Genomic DNA, 20,105 nt, shown 5'->3' with positions numbered 1-20,105 from the left:
AATCTGCAGAGGCAGATAATCTCATGCTACGGTTTGTTGAGCGTGGATGCCATTCACCTCAGTGTGAATAACATTTGCATAATCATGTTGTTCAGTGTCAGACTACTGTAGATATGGTTCTGAAGACATATACTAAATTCTCTGATGCTGGGAACTTTCTCTTTGAAGTTCAATGGCTTAAAAATGGTAAACCTGAAACTCTTCTTCTTCTTCTTTGGGTGCGGGTGCGTTGGGGTGGGGTTGCAAGTGCATGCTAACACTTTCCTTTATTTCCATCCTTAGTTGACCAAATTTTTGCATTAACACATTTGAATTTTTATGGGGCAAGATTAATATTTCATTGTATGTTTTAGAGCTGCTAATGAAGTTTGGTACATCCTATGATGTCTAAATTTAAACTCCATGGTATCATGTCATAGAAATGATGGGAAGCGTCAAACATTGCTATATAGACCATTTTCTAGCAAAGTTACTTTGAAACATATGCAGGAGCTGAAAAAGAATTCTTGAAACGTTGTAGAGATTCAATGGAATTGTGTGATTAAGTCAAAGGGTAAGGTGATTGGATACATGAGGAATTCCTATCGCAGGGGTGCTAGGATATTGTGATGGACCCAGCTTCTTTTTCTATCTTGAGTATTGTCATTTTTGTTCAGCTTCAACAATATTGACAAATGAATTGATGAGCAAAACTGTTAGATTTTCATTTTTGAGTGGGTGCAATGATAACCTAGTCTGGATGGATGGTAAATGGTGAATACAAATAACAGATGTTGCTTAAAAATTTCCTTTTCCTAGTCAAAATGTTTTAGATCTAACATGCACATTGCCTAGGTGCTTATATTGTTCATTTATTTGGTTGTATGCTGCAGTTAATTCTTGGTCAAACATGATTAATTTGGAGATAGATCCTCAGTGACTGATTGACACCATAATGGGAGAGGACTATGGATCTGCAATCAAGAGTTTGTATATGGAGAATGATTCCTGATAGAAGCTGAGGTAAAGTTTGCTAGTTGAGGTGCCGTCTCCCACTATAATTGTTTTGCATTGCTGTTGGTATGGACGTGTATGACATCTTCACCGTAACAGCATAACTCCCTCCATTATTGCCCATCTGAAAGCTGATGTGTAAGTGTAATGTTTCAAATTGGGATATTGCTTTATTGTCTGCTTTCCTGATGTAGTACTTGGACTAAAAGAGCTGGTTGTTCTCTCACATGGCTACTCATCATGTCCTCGTTGCTGTCCTAGGATATCGTGAATTGAAATAGAGTGAGATAGGTTAAAGCAAGTTGCATGAAGATAGAGGCAAGTGGTCATATCTAAAATGACAATGGAACGCTCTGGAAAATTCAGAGCAAAAATTCAAGTGTCTTGGTATTCAGATGTTCATGCAAATCCTGCTGGATCAGCTCTGGGACGAATGTGAACCAGTGAAATTCGTGGCCATAAGGTCTGGTCTCAGAATTTGTTGATTGTGAAGCACTTGGAGCTTCTCATGAGGGATTTTGAAGAGACTGATATTGTTCCATCCGTTACCTGTCAGTGCTACGTGGTTAGTTAAAGCAAATAAAGTTATCATACCGCTTCGTTGTTTGCTACTACTCATTGAAGGCATCTCCCTGGGGAAAGGAGCCAAACAATATGGAAAGATGACGAGAACTAAAACGAATGGTGGAGGAGGCCTGGCTTAAAAAAAAAAAAAATGGTGGGGCTTTGACGCGCTTTTGCTTAGCATTTGTATTGGATATATCAAAACGGGTATCTCATGTCGAAAGGCACCATATGGAACCTTCTAACATGTCTGCTACGTGGCCGACCCATCCATCTGCCAAAGATTGTACTGTTCATTCCCTTTTGGCGTATTAATGAAATTTATTTCTCATGTGAAATTCACTCTTGAAGCATTTTGGGCAGCTCCGACTCTTTTGGCTCACAAAAAACCAAATGTCCTTTTTAAATGATATACTATAAGGTTGGAACTTGCACGCCTAAAACTTGGTATAAAAATCTAGCTTAATCCCTGGATTAACTTTATATAGCTTGCGGTGTGAGATATTTTAGGTGAATCCCAAGTTGTCCTAGAATTGAGAAATAACCAAGAGGCCCTGCCTGCCATTCCGGGAACATAAATTAGATGACATTTGGCATCCAGAAAGATCTAAACAGCCCTCGTCTCCCTGGTCTTTTTCAAGGACAAATTAAAGCAACCCCATTCCTATAACGTTTCATTCATTAATCCTTCGATTCATAATAGGGGGGCCAAGATCAAACATGGGAAGTTTACAATGAATCAAACCAGGCCCTATATAGATTCCTAGCAGTAAGAAGTCCCATGCATATATGGTGCAGTACTTTATACACTTTTCCCTTGTAATATTTAGATTCCTTCTCATGTTAGCTGGATGTCCTAGTGCACTTCCTTGATCTTATTTCTCTCTTATTACCAATTTGCCATTATATGTGTGTACATTTTGTCCTTATAGCATCTTCACATGCCAATTCACAACATCTTTTTGGTACAAAAAGATCCATCTCATCACCGTGTTTCATGCATGTGTATTCGCCTTCAGCAACGTCCATATCCATGTCCCCCATTTGCTTTGGAAGTTTTTGGGAAACAAATATGCATGTTTTTCATTTGCAAATATCTGCCTTATTCTGACCTAATTAAGATATCAAGATATTCTACCGGAACTTCTTATTTAGTTTTAATGGAAACATTTTAACCAAAACTTCTCCACGTTGGACGCAGAAAGATATGTTGATCAACAGTGTGCGAGCTTTCTGGATTGTCCATGACATGGTCTTCTACGAGCTTAGACTGAGACGTTTGCTTTTGGTTTCCCTGACTCCGCCTCTCTCTCCCTAGCTGTTATTTCATATAGCAATTAACTACTGTAAATGGTTGGGTTAGAAGATTGGCTTCTTGTTTCTCTTAGCAAGTGGTTGCCAGTCAAATGACAACAAATTAGAAAGAAATGAAAACTCTGGGTTTTTCAGTTAAGGTGAATTCTAGCAGAAGCGAAATGGGCGTTTATGTTTTCTGCTTCATCCATGGGGGAAGGTGGTTCTGATCAGTGCCTTCCTATGATGGGTTCTTGGGGATCAAGACGGTTTATGCAATGATGAGCTCAGGCAGATGGATGGGGGTTTTAGATTATTGGGGTGTGTCTTTGTGCAGGTTCTTTTGTATGTATAGAAGTTGCTTTGAATTCTACGATCAAGCATTTGATGCGTTGGTCATAGGTCTCGTGTATTTTTTGCTTAGTGATGTAAATCTGCTGACGATGTGCATTAGAGCTTTTAGCTGTTGATTGCTGCGGGCAGAGAAAAGAATGCCCAAGGGTGTTTTTCTCCTTGTGGTCAAAGCTTTTGAGAACGATTCAGACCAGTCCCTCTTCTTCTTTTGGGAGTGACCAGTCTGAATTGTTTCCTACTTCTTTTAGAGGCGAACCTTTGGTCTCCTCTGAGTGAATATAATTTAATTTTCAAACAAATAAAAAAGCTTGAACAAATTTAAGAGATTTTATTCATCATCTTTCCATATCTTTGTTTGATTACTTACCTTAAATTTCGTGCACTATTCGACAAAAACCAATTGATTTGTTCTTTTCCGACTATGATTACTATAATGTAATCTCATATATATATATCTCATTTTATCAATAGTGGAGTTAAGATTTCATATTTGAAGAAATGAAAAATTGAAAATAATATGTATTTAACAATTATACTAGAAGTTCACTGTTAGACAAAAATATAAAATAATTTAGATAAAAAATTTATATAAAAGTTATATAAATAAATTTTAAAAATTATTCAAAAGAGTCCATATTAATAATTTACTTAAAAAAATTAATTAGTACAATTATAAATAATTTAATAATGATAACAATTTTAATTTCTAAATACTCTTAATAATAAATAAAAATTAACAAACATTCAAATATTTGATTCATTGATTGATACATGATTTTTTGTTAATTATCATGATATAAAAATTGAGTTATAAATTTTTTTTACAGAAAATACTAATAAGCAAAAAAGTGTAAAAAAATTAATTTTTTTATAGTCTTTAGTAAATAAAAAAAGAGATAGGTGGTTGTAAAGTTTTAAATAAGTGGATTTGAGAATAATTTTATAATAATAAATTTTATTTTAATTTTATTAAAATTAATTATTGTTAGATATCTTAACAAATAAAAAATATTATAGGGATAAAATTATAAGATTTAAAAAAATAAAAATATGTTAAAAAAAATTTTAAAATTATTGAAAGGAGGGCGGGGCCCCACAAGTCCCCCCCTCTCCTCCGCCTCTACACTTTTTCTTTGTTTTTTTTTCCTTTTCTTGGAATACGGACATTTGTGCGGCAGACTTGCTTACATCGTTTTCGGCCATGTTTTGGACCGCACAGCTCAGGACGGTGGTGCTGTTGGCAAGTTGATTGGATTATTTTATAGATTAAGACATTCACGTCGGATTATCTCGTCTTTGCTGCTATGCTATCATCAATTAACGTGATTATTTTACCTTTGAAATCTTTGTCCCTTTTTATCTTCATTACCTTGGCAGTACCTGCCTCTTCTGTATTTTCATCTTCAACGGTGCACCTTTTGTGGTGATTAATAATTATCTTTGCTTCAAGATTGATGATGACTTGTGTTGGAAAGCAGAGGGTTTTGAGGCAAAAAGCTTTTGATGGCAATCAACTTAGAGCATGCATTGTCTGCTAGTGAGGTATCAGCCATCCTTCCCCTCACCTGACCATCATATTTTATCTTAATCTAGACTATCCACCTACAGTTTAACCATTCAAACCATTTCCACAATTGGCTGCAATAATTAGAGAAATGATTTCTCCATAAAATTACCCCGAAACCCTTAACCAAGCCATTTGATCACCAAGTAAACTAGTGCAAGAAAATAATATTTACTGAAACTCTTTACTTTAACCAATGTTAATTGCTTAAAATTAACAAGGATGGATGGAATCAAAAGGGTATGATAATAGCTTAGATACTAAATGGCTCATCATCTAGCATGAATTGGTAGTATACCATCAACATTGAAAGTAGATCTAACAATTTGTGTATCCAAGTCTTAACTTTATTGTGTAAACATAAAATATTAATTGTTATCCGAGTAAGTATGAACGTGATACAATTAATTAATTGTGTCAAAAATCTTAAATATATATACGGATATATTTAATAAACGTATATCATGACACAACACGGTTAACACATTTATTAAACATGTCGGGTTAGATTTTGTACACATAATTAAAATTTATATGATTTATGATCTATTTACAAGATTGATATGATTAATATAATTAAAATGATTAAATTAAAATATATATGAGTAAAATATGATTATATTATTCAAATTTATAGTAAAAAATTATATATATCTTAATATTTATAAAATATAATAAAATTTAATATCAATAAATTTAATCATTATAAAAATATTAGTATTTATATGAATAAATAAATAGTTCTTAACTGTATACTAAATACATGTGAAAATGATTAAATAAATAGATAATAAGTGAGTCATAGGTTATACGAAAACATGATAATACGATTAGCTAATCATGTTTTAAATAGATTAAATAGGTTTGATACGATTTATTCGTATCTTAACTATGTTAACACGGTTAATATTAAAAAGATGATTAGATTAAATTCATATCATGTCCAAACTTGATTGAAAGCAGTCGATCGTCTCTGTCATGCACTTTCGACCCTTTCTAGCACAATCCAATAAGATTTTGGGGTGTCAATGTCGGTTAAGGGCTGATCACTCCATGTCTCGTTGTATTTGGCGGTTTGGCAGAGTTGGGTAAGAACTATGTATTGTACATTTCAATCATCTCACACTTTGTGTTTGGTTGAATGAGCTAAAGCAGCCGACTCCGTGGAGTTGTAGCTTGCCTGCTTTTGTTTGCTTCTCGTTGATCTCATCATCTCTACTTTTTATGTGCCTTGATTTCGAGTCATTTTCACACCTTTTTTTTGTTTTTGTAAGTTTGGCTTTTTTCTGATTTGTACAAGAAGACGTTTACTATAATTTGCCTAAAGTTTTGATATAATATTAATAGTAACTTAGTTATCTCTTCATTAAGAGTAATTTAATCGTAATTATTAGAGAAATGGTACATACTAGATGCTCTTAACCACAATTTCTCATTCTATTATTTTGGGATTTTTTTTATGATGTGTATAGATGATTCTATTAAAAACCTTCATAAGGTTAAATTGTTTGAAAAATTACCACTTCTCTCTCTTTTTCCTTTTTAGAAAATAGTTTTAAAACTATTGAATGAATAAATATTTATTCAAAAATTTTTATCCAAAAAGCCAATTTTAGATTCGAATTTAAAAATATTCTCAATCATTTTAAAAATTATTGTAGGACATATGTACCTATGCATATAATATGACTCTTGCTAACCAAATAAACTGTAGATACGAAAGAAAAACAAAAGTAAAGCATTGAATAACAATTTTTGTCCAAAGGTGAAAAATTTAAAGTTAATTCACATGATTTCTTGACTCCTTTTACTTCAATCATTTTGACATTGAAAAAAATAAGCATATGGTTTCTTTTTTCCATATATAGTTTTTACACTTATGGTTTCCAACTTCAATGAATCCTTCCTCAGAATTGGTTTTATTAGGGAAAATAATAGTGCAATTCTAAACTATATGGTGTTATGTTGCATGCTCTAATCTATTTGTTGCATAATAATATTTTGTTTATTGGTTTCAATTATTCTTTTACTCTTCACATTCCCTTAATCCTGTATACTTACCCTACCTTTTACTTTATATATATATAAAAGTTTATAGCAAAGAACAACATCACAAATATAAACCTTTGCTTTTCCTTTATTTCTGGATCAAAATGAAACAACTTTACAACAAAAAGGAAAAAGAAAGGGCTCACATATATACATATACATATATAATTATAATTATAATTATAATTATAATTATTTCAATGTGGGGACTGAAAAACCACAAAGAAAGGAACAAGCTTTTCCTGGCAAACAGGCGTGTGTGTCAACTTTGATGATTTTCCAGTCCACCATATATTCCCTTTCCCTCCCATCATCATCTCCTTGTTAAATTCATCATTCTTAATTAAATTCAGTTTTAACTTAATTCATAATTCAATTAAAAGAAGAAGAAAAAGAGAGAGAAAAGGGGAAAAAAAAAGAAAAGATAACCCTGAACTTTATCTAAAAGCCACTTTTCTTTTCCTTCCGTCACTTTCGTTTCTTTTTATATAAGTAATCTTTGTTATTTGCATACTCAAAACTAAAATCCCTTGCCATTGAAGCTATTCCCCGAGTTAAATGGATGAGTCTTGGCGAAGGTGCATGGGAATGCCAACTGCCCATCATCTCCCGCGTCGAAAATCCGTGGAAAATACCATTTTTTCAATGAGGCACCACGTCACCAGGCTGGCTGATCACACCCTGGACGCAGAAGACTTCTCCGACGTCTTCGGCGGTCCGCCTCGGAGCGTGCTTTGCCGGAAGTTCTCCGGAGACCTCACCGGGTCAACGTCTTTTTACGAGGAGGTTTTCCGGCCCCCGGAGTTTGTTTCGTCTAGGGAGACGAAGTGTGGCAGGAGCTTGCCGGCATTTAGGATTCCGGCGAGGGGGGAAGGGTTTTACAGTGACATTTTCGGGTCGGATGACGATCTCCGACAGTCGAGAGAACGGTCAGGGTCTAACTCGAAAGCGAAGTCGAACTCGTCGTCCGTGCTGAGTTCGGAGGAGCTGAGCCCTCTCCGGCCGTTCGTCGGGGATGATGTCGGGTTGTCGTCAATTGCTTCAAAGCTCAGGTAGTGTGCTGTTAAGTTGAAACAGCAGTCAACTGTTTTTTAAACTGTTTTTATTGGGTTGTGTTGATTTTACGTTTCTGACCCTGCCTTCTCCCTCTATTCAAGCGTCTTTTCCGGTTGCTTTGAGGGCTAGGAAAGGGATAATACTTAAATGCTGTCTTTGGTTTTTTCCAACAATTGCATAGGAGATGAATATTACCCCAAAATTTTCATTAATCAGACAATAATTTTGGAGATTTACGCATTTTTAGAAGAAGCCATTTCTGATCTATCACATATTGTTAGTCTTCAGCCTTCAACATATATAAGAAGCTATTGAACTTTAACATGCAGATTAACATCTTAACGGATGTTAATAGACACATAGTAACATTTTTCTTGTATTAAATGATTGAATTTGCAAGTTTAATTTTTGCTTTGTGGTGAAGGCCAATCAATGTGCCATGCAGATGGAACTCAACAACAATGATGCCAGATCAGGAACTAGGAATGCAACGAGGGATGGCACCGCCAGTATTTCCAAGCAGCCGTTCTTTCTACAATGAAAATCTTTACATGGAAAATGAACACAATGTCGACAACTTGAGAAGCTCATATTATGGATTCTGTCGACGTGCTTCTTCCCCAGAAATCATTAGCTTGGAACCCCATTCTTTCCGAAGTGTTAAAATATCAGCCGATGATTTGGAGTTTAACTCTCCTTCATCCCCTGCCTCTTCACTTTGTCATGAAGCAGAGGCAAGAGCTGGTGTCCAGACTGATTCAGTGCAAGAAGAAGAAGAAGAGGAAGAAGAGGATGAAGTTATGAGTTCTTATGTTATTGACATCAATTCTGATCTTAGAGAGTGTACTGGTGAAGCAGTTTCGATTGATGAAGCAATTGCTTGGGCAAAGGAGAGATATAATACACAAAGTTCTGAAAGGGAACATGTAAAAGAGCAGCCAATTGAAACAGAAGGTGAGTTTGATCTCAAATTCTAAATTTATATGATGAAGCTTCAATTGGCTTGGATAAATGACAGCATTTTATCATATGGTTTTGAATGGCTTGCAGCAAGGTCTAATCCTGCACATGAATATTTTGACCGGCAAACGGATGGCCATGGAACAAAGCAATCTCCAATGGTAAAGTATTCTGTTGCCTTTTTCCTTTAGAGAAGCAAAATATTATCTCATCGGATTTGGTATGCAAAAATCAATAGCTCTTAAAACAAACTACAATATAAAATATAAACAAATGTTGAATAATTTGTTTCCCTGATAACTTCTAATTTGCAGGAAGAAGAACAAAAGAAGTCCAAAGCAGAAGAAGAGAAAGAGAGATCAGAAGAACATGTAAGCTATAGCCTTGTTGTGATGTAAAGTTTCAGGACTGGTCATCACTAAAACTTTAGAGCTGATTTTCCTGGAAGAATCAGGAATAGTATCTACTAGATATATATCTATATATATATATATTCAAACAGCTTAAATTAAGGCATGGTCAGTCATTGTAGCTTCTTTCTATTCATTAGTTTAGGAACAAGATTTGATCAATATGTAACGTTTTCCTTTGACGAAAACTACAGATAAAGAGGGGGCTTTTGGATGAAGATGTGAAGCTTTGGTCTTCTGGCAAGGAAAACAACATCCGATTGCTCCTTTCAACGCTTCATCATGTAAGATATAACTTTTTCCGTGCTTGAGGATTTCACTGATTTGTAGGCGACATTCTAACTGATGTTTAATTGATTGAAAAATGAATTCAGATTCTGTGGCCTAATAGCGGTTGGCACATGATTCCTCTCACAAATCTTCCAGAAAGCTCACAAGTGAAAAAAGCTTATCAGAAAGCAAGGCTGTGTCTTCACCCAGACAAACTGCAGCAAAGAGGTGCAACACTATCACAAAAATATGTCGCAGCCAAGGCCTTTTCCATCCTCCAGGTAAACTTTCTAGTTTCAAATGATTAAAAGTGAATAGCCCTTTTTGCATTTCTTCTGCAACATGAGCAAGTGACTCATTGTAAATATAGTCCTAATTCAAGCTATATCTAACATGATGCTATATGACTGTAGGATGCATGGGCTGCATTCATCTCCCAAGATGTCTTCAACTAGCCGAAAGCAACACTTTTTTGAAGCTTAAAGCAAACAAGGAGTCCCTGGACTGGAAGGATTGAGGGCACTTTTAAAAGGGTTAAAGCGTGGGAATGAACAAGTATCTAGTAATTTGGTAGATATAGTAGGAGTTGCAATAGATTATATATGCAAGAATTTTGTATGGTTGTTTGATGTTTTGCATGATGCCTACATTTTACTTCTTCCGGACGACCCAATAACAAGAAAATCAATCAAGATGTGAATGATAAGTACTACCAGTTAGTGCTGTTTGAAAATAACTTGAGAATTATAAGATAACCTACCCCTTCCTTTCTCTATTGCTTCTATTCAGTAAAGCCTTCAAAGAGCAACCCTGAGATTTGTTTTTAGTTTCATATTTCACCAGCTAACCGACCATTCAAGGGTCTACGCTTTATGACAAAGATCGCCTGAGGAAACAAATTTTCAGATAAATAAACACACACACACACACACACACACACACACACACATATATATATATATATGAATATGGTCATTGATATCTCCCAGGTTACAGTTTTTCAGATTGAAGCTCCCTGCCGATATCTTTTACTGCATTTTCATCTGCCTAGAAGTGGGTTGATCTTAAGTCTTTGAAGTTTGACTGTCTCAACCTAACCTAACGGGTTGAAGCAAACGAATTCAACAAGCTAGGCCATAGCTATGATAGATCTACCATTAGTTACATGCTGATGGCAGAGTATGCTGGAAAAGAGCTTAACGAGATTGAAGCAATAATTTTGACAGAACAACACCTAATTACATCCCTATAGATTGAATTGCATAAGCCATTTTCTTGGAAGATAAGAAAAACAAAAAAAAAAAAAACGAAAATCAATGTTAAAGACTCCAACTCAGTGCAATGCTAATTTGATAATGAATCACCACAGGTGCAACATCAGCATTCAGCAAGCATGCAAGGACTCAAGCCTAAAATAATGAAAATTCAGAAAAAAAAAAAAAAGCTCTCAGACGAGCCTATGAATCACCAGTTCTGATCCAGATGAATAAAACTTCATCAATGATTCTTCCCTCCTTCAAAGGAACTTGCCCTTCAGACTAAGCATTCATTGTTGGAAGGTCAGTTTCCTTTTTCACAGTTTCATACATAGGTTAACTCTCACTAAAAGAAGCAATTTGCAGGACATAAAAAGTAACTAAATAAATACAGATAGAGCAATTCAATGTACTTTGCTGATACTAGTGCACTGTCTTTAGCCCAAAAGCTATAATTTACAAAAAAAAAAAAATATTATTGTGAAAAATTGTAACAATAGTAAAGCTATAGATGAAAACAAGGGGGGAGATTCCCCTCACCTTGAAGGAACAATCATTGAAACAATAAGTGTAAGTTGACAGTCTTAATTATTTCTTGTTATTACTCTTTGAGTAAGGTCTACTAGTGCCCGCCTCGACTTTCTTATTTGCTCATCATTGCTTTCCGGTAGAGACTCAATTGCTGCTGCAGCAAGGTTAGCATGCTTCATGGCTAGCTCTCGTGTCCTCTGTATTCCATGGCTCTTCCCAAGGTACTCAAGGGCCTATCATTAACTCAAGTAAGTTTGACAGAATAAAGGTTCATATAATTGCCAAACCTAGGTAGTTCAAATGTCAAAAGCACAAATATAATGAATGACCTGCAAGCCAAATTTGAAACCAACTAAAAAGTTCAAAGGAGGTTAGTCACTTTAAACAACATAAGTTATATACTCTCTTGATCATTATCTTGTGAAGACAATTCCACCCTGAAAAACAATACCTTAAGAAGAAAAAATTGATAATTCACAAACTCTATGCACTAGCTAAGCATTATAGAAGATTTTTGCTCAGCAAACACATATAATGCTTGATAAGTGAATTATATTACTTACAATGTCAACATTTTCAGGGTTGTCAAAGCCTTGATAAACAATAGCATGTAACTGGGGAAACTCTTCCATGGCAAACAATATTGGAGCCGTTACAATTCCCTGCAACACCAGATGATTGTCATGAACAGATATATTCATCATTATGTAGGCCATTTAAAAGCATCTTGCGAATCTAGCATGCACTAAAAAGACAGCCCTTGTCTAAAGTCAGTAAGAAAAACTTGGCCAAAAGAAAAAGAGCAAGAAAAAGGTTCTTCCTTTGTACTCTTTAGTAAGAAGACAATTGAGAAAAAGAACAGGGAAAAGGTATTTGACAAAGGGTGTTGAATACATTTATTCAGAAGGAACTATTATACCAAGTCTGCCTGCCGGTTGTGGTTTACAGAATACGCTTCCATAAGCTATTACTAGCTTGCAGCCATTTAACATTTACACTACTGATAAGACATAAAGGGTAGAGAATTACATGCTGGATGTCAGATAGAGAACCCTTTCCAAGGGACGCTGATGTGCCTGTGAAATCAAGAACATCATCTATCAATTGAAACGCCAGTCCCTAAAAAACCAATGGAAAAGGTGGAAGTTAGCCCAAAGAATAACATGTAGAAATAGAAAAATGTAAACAATAAACATGGTCCACATGGATAAAGGGCATCAACAGTGTGTTGATGATTCTACAGCTTACACCTAAGAGTAAATAAAATCTCAGTTGCTCCACAATCATTCCATGTTTTATTGAAGATGGTATTCTATGGCCTTAAAATTATCTAGTATTACACTTTTGCACAAAGTGACCACCACTTCACATTTGGTTCAGCATGTTCTAATCAGAAACAAGTTGGCAATTGCATCAAAAACCATTGATCCACACGCATCCATTATAACTTAGAAAATCAATGAAAATGTATCAACTAAATGGGGGTTTTATACCGTAAAGAGGACAATGACAAATGTAAAAGAGTTGTTATAGGCTTAGTTCAATCTTCAGATATATTTATTTGCTAGTCCCTTTAAATGACCAGTCAGAAACTAGCATAACAGCTTATACCAAATTTTGTTGCGCTGCTCTTCATCCAACATAAAAGACAACCTTTAAACAGATTTACCTATTAATTAGTTTAGTAGATACGGTTTTATATTTATCAAAATTAGAGGAGTTAGGATTTTATAGCAATTAACATGTTTAACACCAAATATTCTATCAACTAAACAGGGTTCTAATCACTTGGAGGTTTTGAAGGGCCAAAGCATCATCCAAGTCTAACCCAGAAAGACATGTGCTCTAATCTTAAAGATATGCCTCAGCAAGTCTTGCAATTTACAATGGGTTGAAGTTAAGTGAAACATAAAGGAAATTACAAACCAGATGTTTGCCATATTCAAAGGCCAACATTGCAACTTCAGCTGTTTGCCCAGCAAGAAGGGCAATTGCCTTGCAACTGTTTGATATCAAGGAAGCAGTCTTGTAGTATGTCTTTTGCATGTAATATTCCATGCTGCGTAATGAAAAATTATTCTAACTTTAGCAAACTACAAGCAACAGATCCTTAAATTTCAAATCATAACAAGACAGAGTTACCCATTAGCAATCATTTGCATGGAAATACATAATCAGACAGTGAAAATTAAGGAACAATAGCATAGAGACTGCTTACACATTCCATAACAATCTATAGCTAAGAAAGCATGTGTTATCCACAAATATAAATTGTTTCTAATAAAGGTGGCCACTGTGTCAATACATAAAGTTAGTATTATTTAGAAATTACTATGCAAACATGTGGCTAATGGGAGACAGCAAAATTTACTAAAGTTTTAAGTTGTTGTGCAGTTACATTAGACTACAATAAGCTGTAACTATCGTACATTTAATAACTCAAGAAAAGATCAGCCCAACTATATGAAATAATATATACATGCTAATCAGGTGATCTAGCCTGCTGTTACCGTGATGGCTATCACAGGGCCTATCACAGTAATTAAATCAAAAGCAGTTGGAAAGTAACAAAACCTGGCAACAATTTGAAGATATAGTCATCAAGAGTTGCAGACCAGCATACCTACAACGCTGTTCAGATGAAGTGGTCATTTGCATGGTTTCACCAGTAACAAGATGTTCAACAACTGTTGCTAGTAATGATACAACCTACAACCGATGAATGGAGCTAATTTTCAATTTAGAGTTACATTTATCAAATTCATACACAACCGTGGAAATAATAATAATGATGATGATAAAATCAAAAGCACCTCTGTATTTTTTAGTGCAGCAAGGCCCACACAAGCTCGGGAAAGCAGAAAATCTCCAGCTAAAACAGCCAACTGCATTATAAAAGTTTTGAAATTACTAAAGCTACAAAGCTCTTTTGTCTGTTGCAAAAGAACAAGAAAAAGAAGAGTACCTTATTGCCCATTGCAGCATTCAATGAACTAATACCACGTCTTTTATCCGCATCATCCAAGACATCATCATGGAGGAGGCTTGCAACCTAGATGAGGAAATGTCCATGTTAGACTTAAGTAGCCTGTGAAGAAGCTTCAGTGCATACACACATATGATAAACAAAGTTCAAATAATAAGGAACTGACATGGATCATCTCCGTGATCTCAGCTATAGACTGTTGTCTTGTACGTAAATCAGTTGTCAAGGTATCTCCAACACCACCAGCAGTTGGTTCAGGTATATGAATATTCAAAGCTGTGGCCATCAAAAGCAAAACCTGCATAGAACATATACAATAACCATTTCGGAAAGTAATCAAAATTATAATTTAAAAACTAGGTCAATCTATCAATGGTTAGTTTCCATAAAGCAAATTTCTCAGATAAAAAGTAACAGACGTCAAGTTTATGTCTCATTCAAATGAATTTTTATTTGGAATGAATCAAGAACTAAACTGTGCCTATGGCATGCTACAAGTAGTACAACTATATATTTTTGGATGGTCCCTTTGCCTAGTGCAATCTAGAAGCAATGATGGAGCCCAGAGTCAACGAAAAAATTTCCATAACTCATCAAACTTATGAGAACTGCAATAAAGAAACGCTAGTAAACTCAGAGTTACCATATAGGTAACAAATACATTACCGTGGGACGAAATCTCTTTCCTTCCACCCCTAATTTGAAGAAGTACTCAGCAGCTGAAGCAAGCTTAGGAACCTGTATCAGATGGATATGCAATGTTCATCAGATGATACCAAAAAAAAATGCTTTCTCACATGAGAAAATGTAATAAACTTCATTCAAAAGACAGGAAAAAGAACAATAAGATACCTCAGCAACAACCATAGACCGCAACCTGTTAGCAACAAGTGACAGCTCATCAGCAACGAGTGAAAATGGGTCAAGTTGTTCCTGAAGGAGATGTATTGCCATCTTAATAGTGCAGTAAACAAAGACAAGATAAAAGAAGGGTAAAAAGGAAGAGAAAGGGAAAGGAGGGAGACAAACAACTAGCAGATCTTTGAGACCACAGGCACCAACAATTAGCAATAACAAGCATAACAGAAGGGAAAGTAATCGACTTAAGCCGAAGAAGAACTTGTTTTCATCTTTGAACATTAGAAATGTTAACACACTTGTGGATTATTTTGCAGAAGCTAACCATAAGCAAGAAATTCTGGACCCAGGGGCAACCATGTATCTTGTCCTAAAACTATAATGGAGAAATTAGGCAAAGGGAAAAAATTAGACAAATGAGCATTAAAATGATAACCTCTATGATCGAGCTGCTCTGATAATGAATTTGCCCTCCAACGCCATGAAATGCAGGTAAACCCCAAGAAAAAGTTTCTCTACCACCACAAACCTACTAATCCCCAGAAACAGTAACAAAAAAATGGAAATATGATCAGTAAATAATTTACCATCTCTATCCTGTGACACACATGATTAGGCAAAACAAAGAAAGAAAGAAAGAAAAAGAAATGCTGCAAAATATCTATTATCACATAAAACTCTATCCAGAACATAACTATAGTCCTTTCCGAGGCATCTTCTTGGTGGCTCATTTGATTCAGTCATCATATAACTCATTAGACACCGTGATCTATCCTTACCAATCTATACGTTCACTGTGCCAACTTCACTTTGACTAAAAATAGTAGCTTTGACCACCGAATCAATTCATGCTGGGCATAGTCACAACATCATTGCATTTCAAAACATGCTTTTAAGGACTAACCATTAAACCCCAAGCCAAGGATAAAGCAACAAACAAACACAACTCAACAGAAGAAAAAAAAAAAGAGTGACCTTTTATCAAACAGATTACCTAAGCCATTTCCCACTTAGCTTAAGTAATGTAACAAAGCAGAAACAGATGAACTCTTTTTAATTAATAAATTGAATAACTAACTACAACCCAACATGACAAAAATAAAAAATGAAAACAAAACTTAGCAACAAATGAACTTACGGACCAATTTCCAATTACATTTTCCAGCTGATGTCAAGGCATTACCTTTAGAGTAGAGTTGAGATACTGATTAGAAAGAAGGGATTGAGAAGGGCCAGTTGGAGGAGAAAGAATGAAACCGAACAAGCTCGTTCTGGGAATTCTAGAAATCCGAGAAAATCCCCGACAAAACAACATCCTCGTTTTCCTCTCCCTCTCTAACTATTACTTTACCAGTAACCCAAACGGAAGAATTACCCAGAAACTTAAAATTCTTTTATTAAGAGAAAATCTTTGGTATACGATGGGAAGCAGCCGAACCGACTTTGATTAATGTGCAGAGAGCAGAAGACGCGCACAGGAAGCACAGCTTCAGCCACGTAAACCTCCCAGAAAAAACCTTGGTTCATTTATTTATTTGCTTACAATTAGAACCTACTTTTTCTAACTAATTTATCAAATCCCAACTAATTACTGTTTTCTTTTTCTTTTGGTTTTTTGAGGTTAATCCCAACTGATCACTAAACTGTAGAAAAAGTCTATTATTTATTATAGTAATGAAGAGTTATTGAGGCCCAAAAGAGGACAACGAGTAAAGGTTGTTTTATATCTTTTCTTAAGAGAGTGGCAATAGGGCCATTAGTTATGAACATTGAAATGAACGAATTTTCAATATATAAATATAAAATTTTTATTATCTATTAATTTTATAAATATTTGGGCCTCAATAACTCTTTATTATAGCAACAAATGAACTTACGGACCAATTTCCAATTACATTTTCAAAAATACCTTGAAAAATATCATTCATTTTGTTTTCTTCTTTTATGCTTTGTAATTAATTTGAAAAGGTAAATATTCGAGTAGAAATTTGTATTCTCTCCCCTCTCAAATCCCAATCATTGAGAACAAAACAATACTTATGCTAGTAACCTTTTTGGGGATTTAGCATTAGTGATATGAAATAATTGTACAAAAAGGAAAAAAAACAAAAACTAAATGAGCCCTTGAATATAATATGATGGAGAAAGCTGGTAATCTGCTGTCATTTATTCCTTGCGGTGAGTATTTGAGTGAGATTAACGAGTGCCTGCCTTGACTTCCTTACATCCATGCTGCTGCTGCTGCTTTCAGGCAGAGAATCAATAGCTGCAGCTGCAAGACTAGCATGCTTTGTTGCTAGCTCTCTTGTCCTCTGTATTCCACGGCTCTTCCATAGGTACTCGAGAGCCTGTGTTCTCAAATGCATATAAAATTTGACAAATGTAAATGCATATTCAACAGTTTTGATTGGGTTCCAAAGCAATTCAAACTTACGGTGTCGACATTGGCAGGGTCATCGAAGCCCTGCTCAATGACAGCATGCAACTGAGGAAACTCTTCTATTGCAAATAATATAGGAGCAGTTATGATTCCCTGCAAAAAGAATTATGTGATCAATTATGCAAGCATGGTTCTGGCAAAACCAAATGAACTTCCATTCCATCAGTGTATGCACCACGAAAAAAGGGTTTTGACAAAATGGAATGATTTGTAGATGTGGTAGTTTGTATTCCTTCCAAACCAAACTCAGAAGACTTAACTGAACAAGTAAAGATGATTATTAACTGCTGTGTGCCATTGTCAAAATACAGATGCAAGGCCTAGCCAGCCCAACAGATGCATATGTTTAATGCTTTTTAAGTCTTATGATGGTGTAATATATCCAGAAACTGAGATAATGCAGCAAGGTTAGATGAATTACCCGTCGTATGTCAGATAGAGAACCCTTTCCAAGGGAAGCTGATGAGCCTGTGAAATCAAGAATATCATCTATGAATTGATATGCCAATCCCTGGGAAAGGAGTTAAAAGAATCAGACGATGGTGACCCAAACGAACTACATATAAAACATGAATCATGGTAAACATAGCAAGATGCCAGAGTTTTTTGTTAAAGGGAAATTGGCCATAAACGCAAGATGATTCCACTATAATTTGTGCCACTTATAACATATTTCTTATCAGGTAAGATAACTTTAGGAAATTTACAGACCAAATTTTTGCCGTATTCAAAAGCCAACTTTGCAACTCCAGGTGTTTGGCCAGACAGAAGGGCAATAGCCTTGCAGCTGTTTGAAATCAATGATGCAGTCTTGTAGTATGTCTTTTGCATATAATACTCCATGCTGCAATTATTAATGATTATTTTCACAAAATTAACCAGAAAAAAAAAGTTAGAATCAAATGTAGATATCAACAAAATTATATTAACATGCCAGAGATATGGACATGGCAATCAAAAACATATAAGAAGATGTGAGCAGTGCTCTGTATGTATCACCACTTTGCCAACTATTTATTCTTTACTGCAGACAAAGAAATTGAATATAGAAACTTGCATAAGTTTATTACGTTTTCTAACCAGAAAAAAGCAGTTTATTGGGTATAAATGTTTAAGTTTAAGCCTTCTGCAAGGACAAGACTATCAAATTCTCCACACCTGCTGGATAACTCACTCTGACTTTTGGGCAATTAAACCAGTACAACCCACAGCAGACAACTAGCCAAACTGGTTTTCTGGGGCTGTCTGAGCCAAGTCCAGGGCAGGCCTATCCCCAATATTTTTCTCTTTAATCACAGGTGTGGTTTAAAACATACGGATAAGCACAGAGAAGGGAGCATAAAGCTGTAGAGCATACCTACAGCGCTGCTCAATTGTGGCTGCCATTTGCATGGTTTCACCAGTAACAAGATTCTCTATTGCTGTTACTAGTAATGACACAACCTGCAGGCACATGATAATGGTGCAAAACATAGTTTGAACAACTAGATGAATGCATATGATTTCTAAAAATTAATACAATATCACAATCAATGGACAACAATTATAATAATGATTTAAAAGAATCAGATACTCTTACAAGGTCATATTGAAGAATTTGACTATCTGATAAAGTATTGGTGTGTACTGTCAGTTGTACACCACATAACTAGTCTTTGGCAGCAGCCAGACACTTGTATTCTATAATTCTTTATTAGACTTCCACAAACAAAAAGGAGCAATTGCAGCTTACAATGTGGCCACCATGCAGAAGAAAATAGAAAGCTGGAGGGGCGAATCATGAATAAGAAGAAGAAAGCTGGAACAATTTATTAAAAAAAAAAAGACATTGGATGTCACCAGCATTTTCTCGACATCAAATGTCATTGGTCAGGTCATTGAAGAAGGTTTCTACTTCTATCCTTCCTCTAAAGAGAAGATCAAGGAATAGATTAAAAGCACCCTTCCACATGGTACAAAGTGAGAAGGAGCTAACGTCCACATTTTCCTCATTTAAAATCATACATTTGCATATATAAACATATTTAAATACATATATTATAGCACAAATGTATGTATATGTATCTGTATATAAATACATACCTCTGTGTTTTTCAAGGAAGCAAGGGTCCTAAGAGCTCGAAAAAGCAGAAAATCTCCGGTCAACACTGCTAACTGCATCATGTAGATAAATAGACATGAATGAATGGTAAAAAAGATAAAAACAGGAGATATTACTTTTTGTTTACTACACAGCTCCATTTTGATTACTGTAAGATGTCTATACGTTGTCAGTTGGCAAAGGTTTTAGAATTGGGATCAATATCTGATGCCTCCATTAATATTTCCTTATCTAAAAAAATTCAATAAGATGACTGGGTGCACATTATCTCCCAAGAATCTGATCAACCACTTTAGCTTCTAAAAATGGTGAAAATTACATGCCAAACCATTTAAAAGAAAGGAATGTCAAGGGTACAGTGCAATGGTGTCAAATTGTTACTGTTGAACCAAGCAAGCACTTCAGTGGGACAGTCAATTA

At 35.2% G+C, this 20,105-nt stretch overlaps 2 protein-coding genes across 2 annotated transcripts; one reads left to right on the top strand and one right to left on the bottom strand.

Annotated features, from left to right (window-relative positions):
* Positions 1–7,228: 7,228 nt before the first annotated feature.
* On the top strand, positions 7,229–10,288 carry LOC110424323 (Chaperone DnaJ-domain superfamily protein). Its single transcript, XM_021438879.2, has 7 exons — positions 7,229–7,869; positions 8,298–8,827; positions 8,924–8,994; positions 9,148–9,204; positions 9,438–9,527; positions 9,618–9,794; positions 9,927–10,288. Exons 1-7 carry the CDS (start codon positions 7,376–7,378, stop codon positions 9,966–9,968), a joined length of 1,461 nt encoding a protein of 486 aa, XP_021294554.1. The 5' UTR covers positions 7,229–7,375; the 3' UTR covers positions 9,969–10,288.
* Positions 10,289–11,120: 832 nt separating this feature from the next.
* LOC110424018 (solanesyl diphosphate synthase 3, chloroplastic/mitochondrial-like) lies at positions 11,121–19,759 on the bottom strand. The gene is made up of 17 exons (XM_089784910.1): positions 19,667–19,759; positions 18,942–19,027; positions 18,296–18,428; positions 18,006–18,095; positions 17,579–17,677; positions 17,370–17,492; positions 15,581–15,673; positions 15,139–15,219; positions 14,953–15,024; positions 14,453–14,584; positions 14,266–14,352; positions 14,114–14,185; positions 13,924–14,009; positions 13,227–13,359; positions 12,330–12,419; positions 11,864–11,962; positions 11,121–11,533 (listed from the first exon to the last, which is right to left on the bottom strand). Exons 1-17 carry the CDS (start codon positions 19,745–19,747, stop codon positions 11,354–11,356), a joined length of 1,737 nt encoding a protein of 578 aa, XP_089641036.1. The 5' UTR covers positions 19,748–19,759; the 3' UTR covers positions 11,121–11,353.
* Between the last annotated feature and the right edge of the window lie 346 nt (positions 19,760–20,105).

The sequence above is a fragment of the Theobroma umbraticum genome, unplaced genomic scaffold, assembly GCF_002168275.2.
Source record: "Theobroma umbraticum cultivar Fairchild unplaced genomic scaffold, ASM216827v3 scaffold_204.0, whole genome shotgun sequence".
Lineage (NCBI taxonomy): Eukaryota > Viridiplantae > Streptophyta > Magnoliopsida > Malvales > Malvaceae > Theobroma > Theobroma umbraticum.
The sequence above is the reverse complement of the archived record's forward strand: the minus strand, read 5'-3'. Positions and strand labels throughout refer to the sequence as shown.

What these genes read in the sequence shown, in the direction of transcription:
- LOC110424018 (XM_089784910.1), bottom strand. Translation starts at nt 19,747, where the DNA reads ATGATGCAGTTAGCAGTGTTGACCGGAGATTTTCTGCTTTTTCGAGCT. An exon ending in ATGCTGCAATGGGCAATAAG is followed by an intron (nt 14,186 to 14,265) that starts GTACTCTTCTTT and finishes TTTATAATGCAG; the next exon opens with TTGGCTGTTTTAGCTGGAGA. An exon ending in TTGAATATGGCAAACATCTG is followed by an intron (nt 12,420 to 13,226) that starts GTTTGTAATTTC and finishes TTGGTTTTTTAG; the next exon opens with GGACTGGCGTTTCAATTGAT.
- LOC110424323 (XM_021438879.2), top strand. Translation starts at nt 7,376, where the DNA reads ATGGATGAGTCTTGGCGAAGGTGCATGGGAATGCCAACTGCCCATCAT. An exon ending in GCAGCCAATTGAAACAGAAG is followed by an intron (nt 8,828 to 8,923) that starts GTGAGTTTGATC and finishes AATGGCTTGCAG; the next exon opens with CAAGGTCTAATCCTGCACAT. An exon ending in TCCTTTCAACGCTTCATCAT is followed by an intron (nt 9,528 to 9,617) that starts GTAAGATATAAC and finishes AAATGAATTCAG; the next exon opens with ATTCTGTGGCCTAATAGCGG.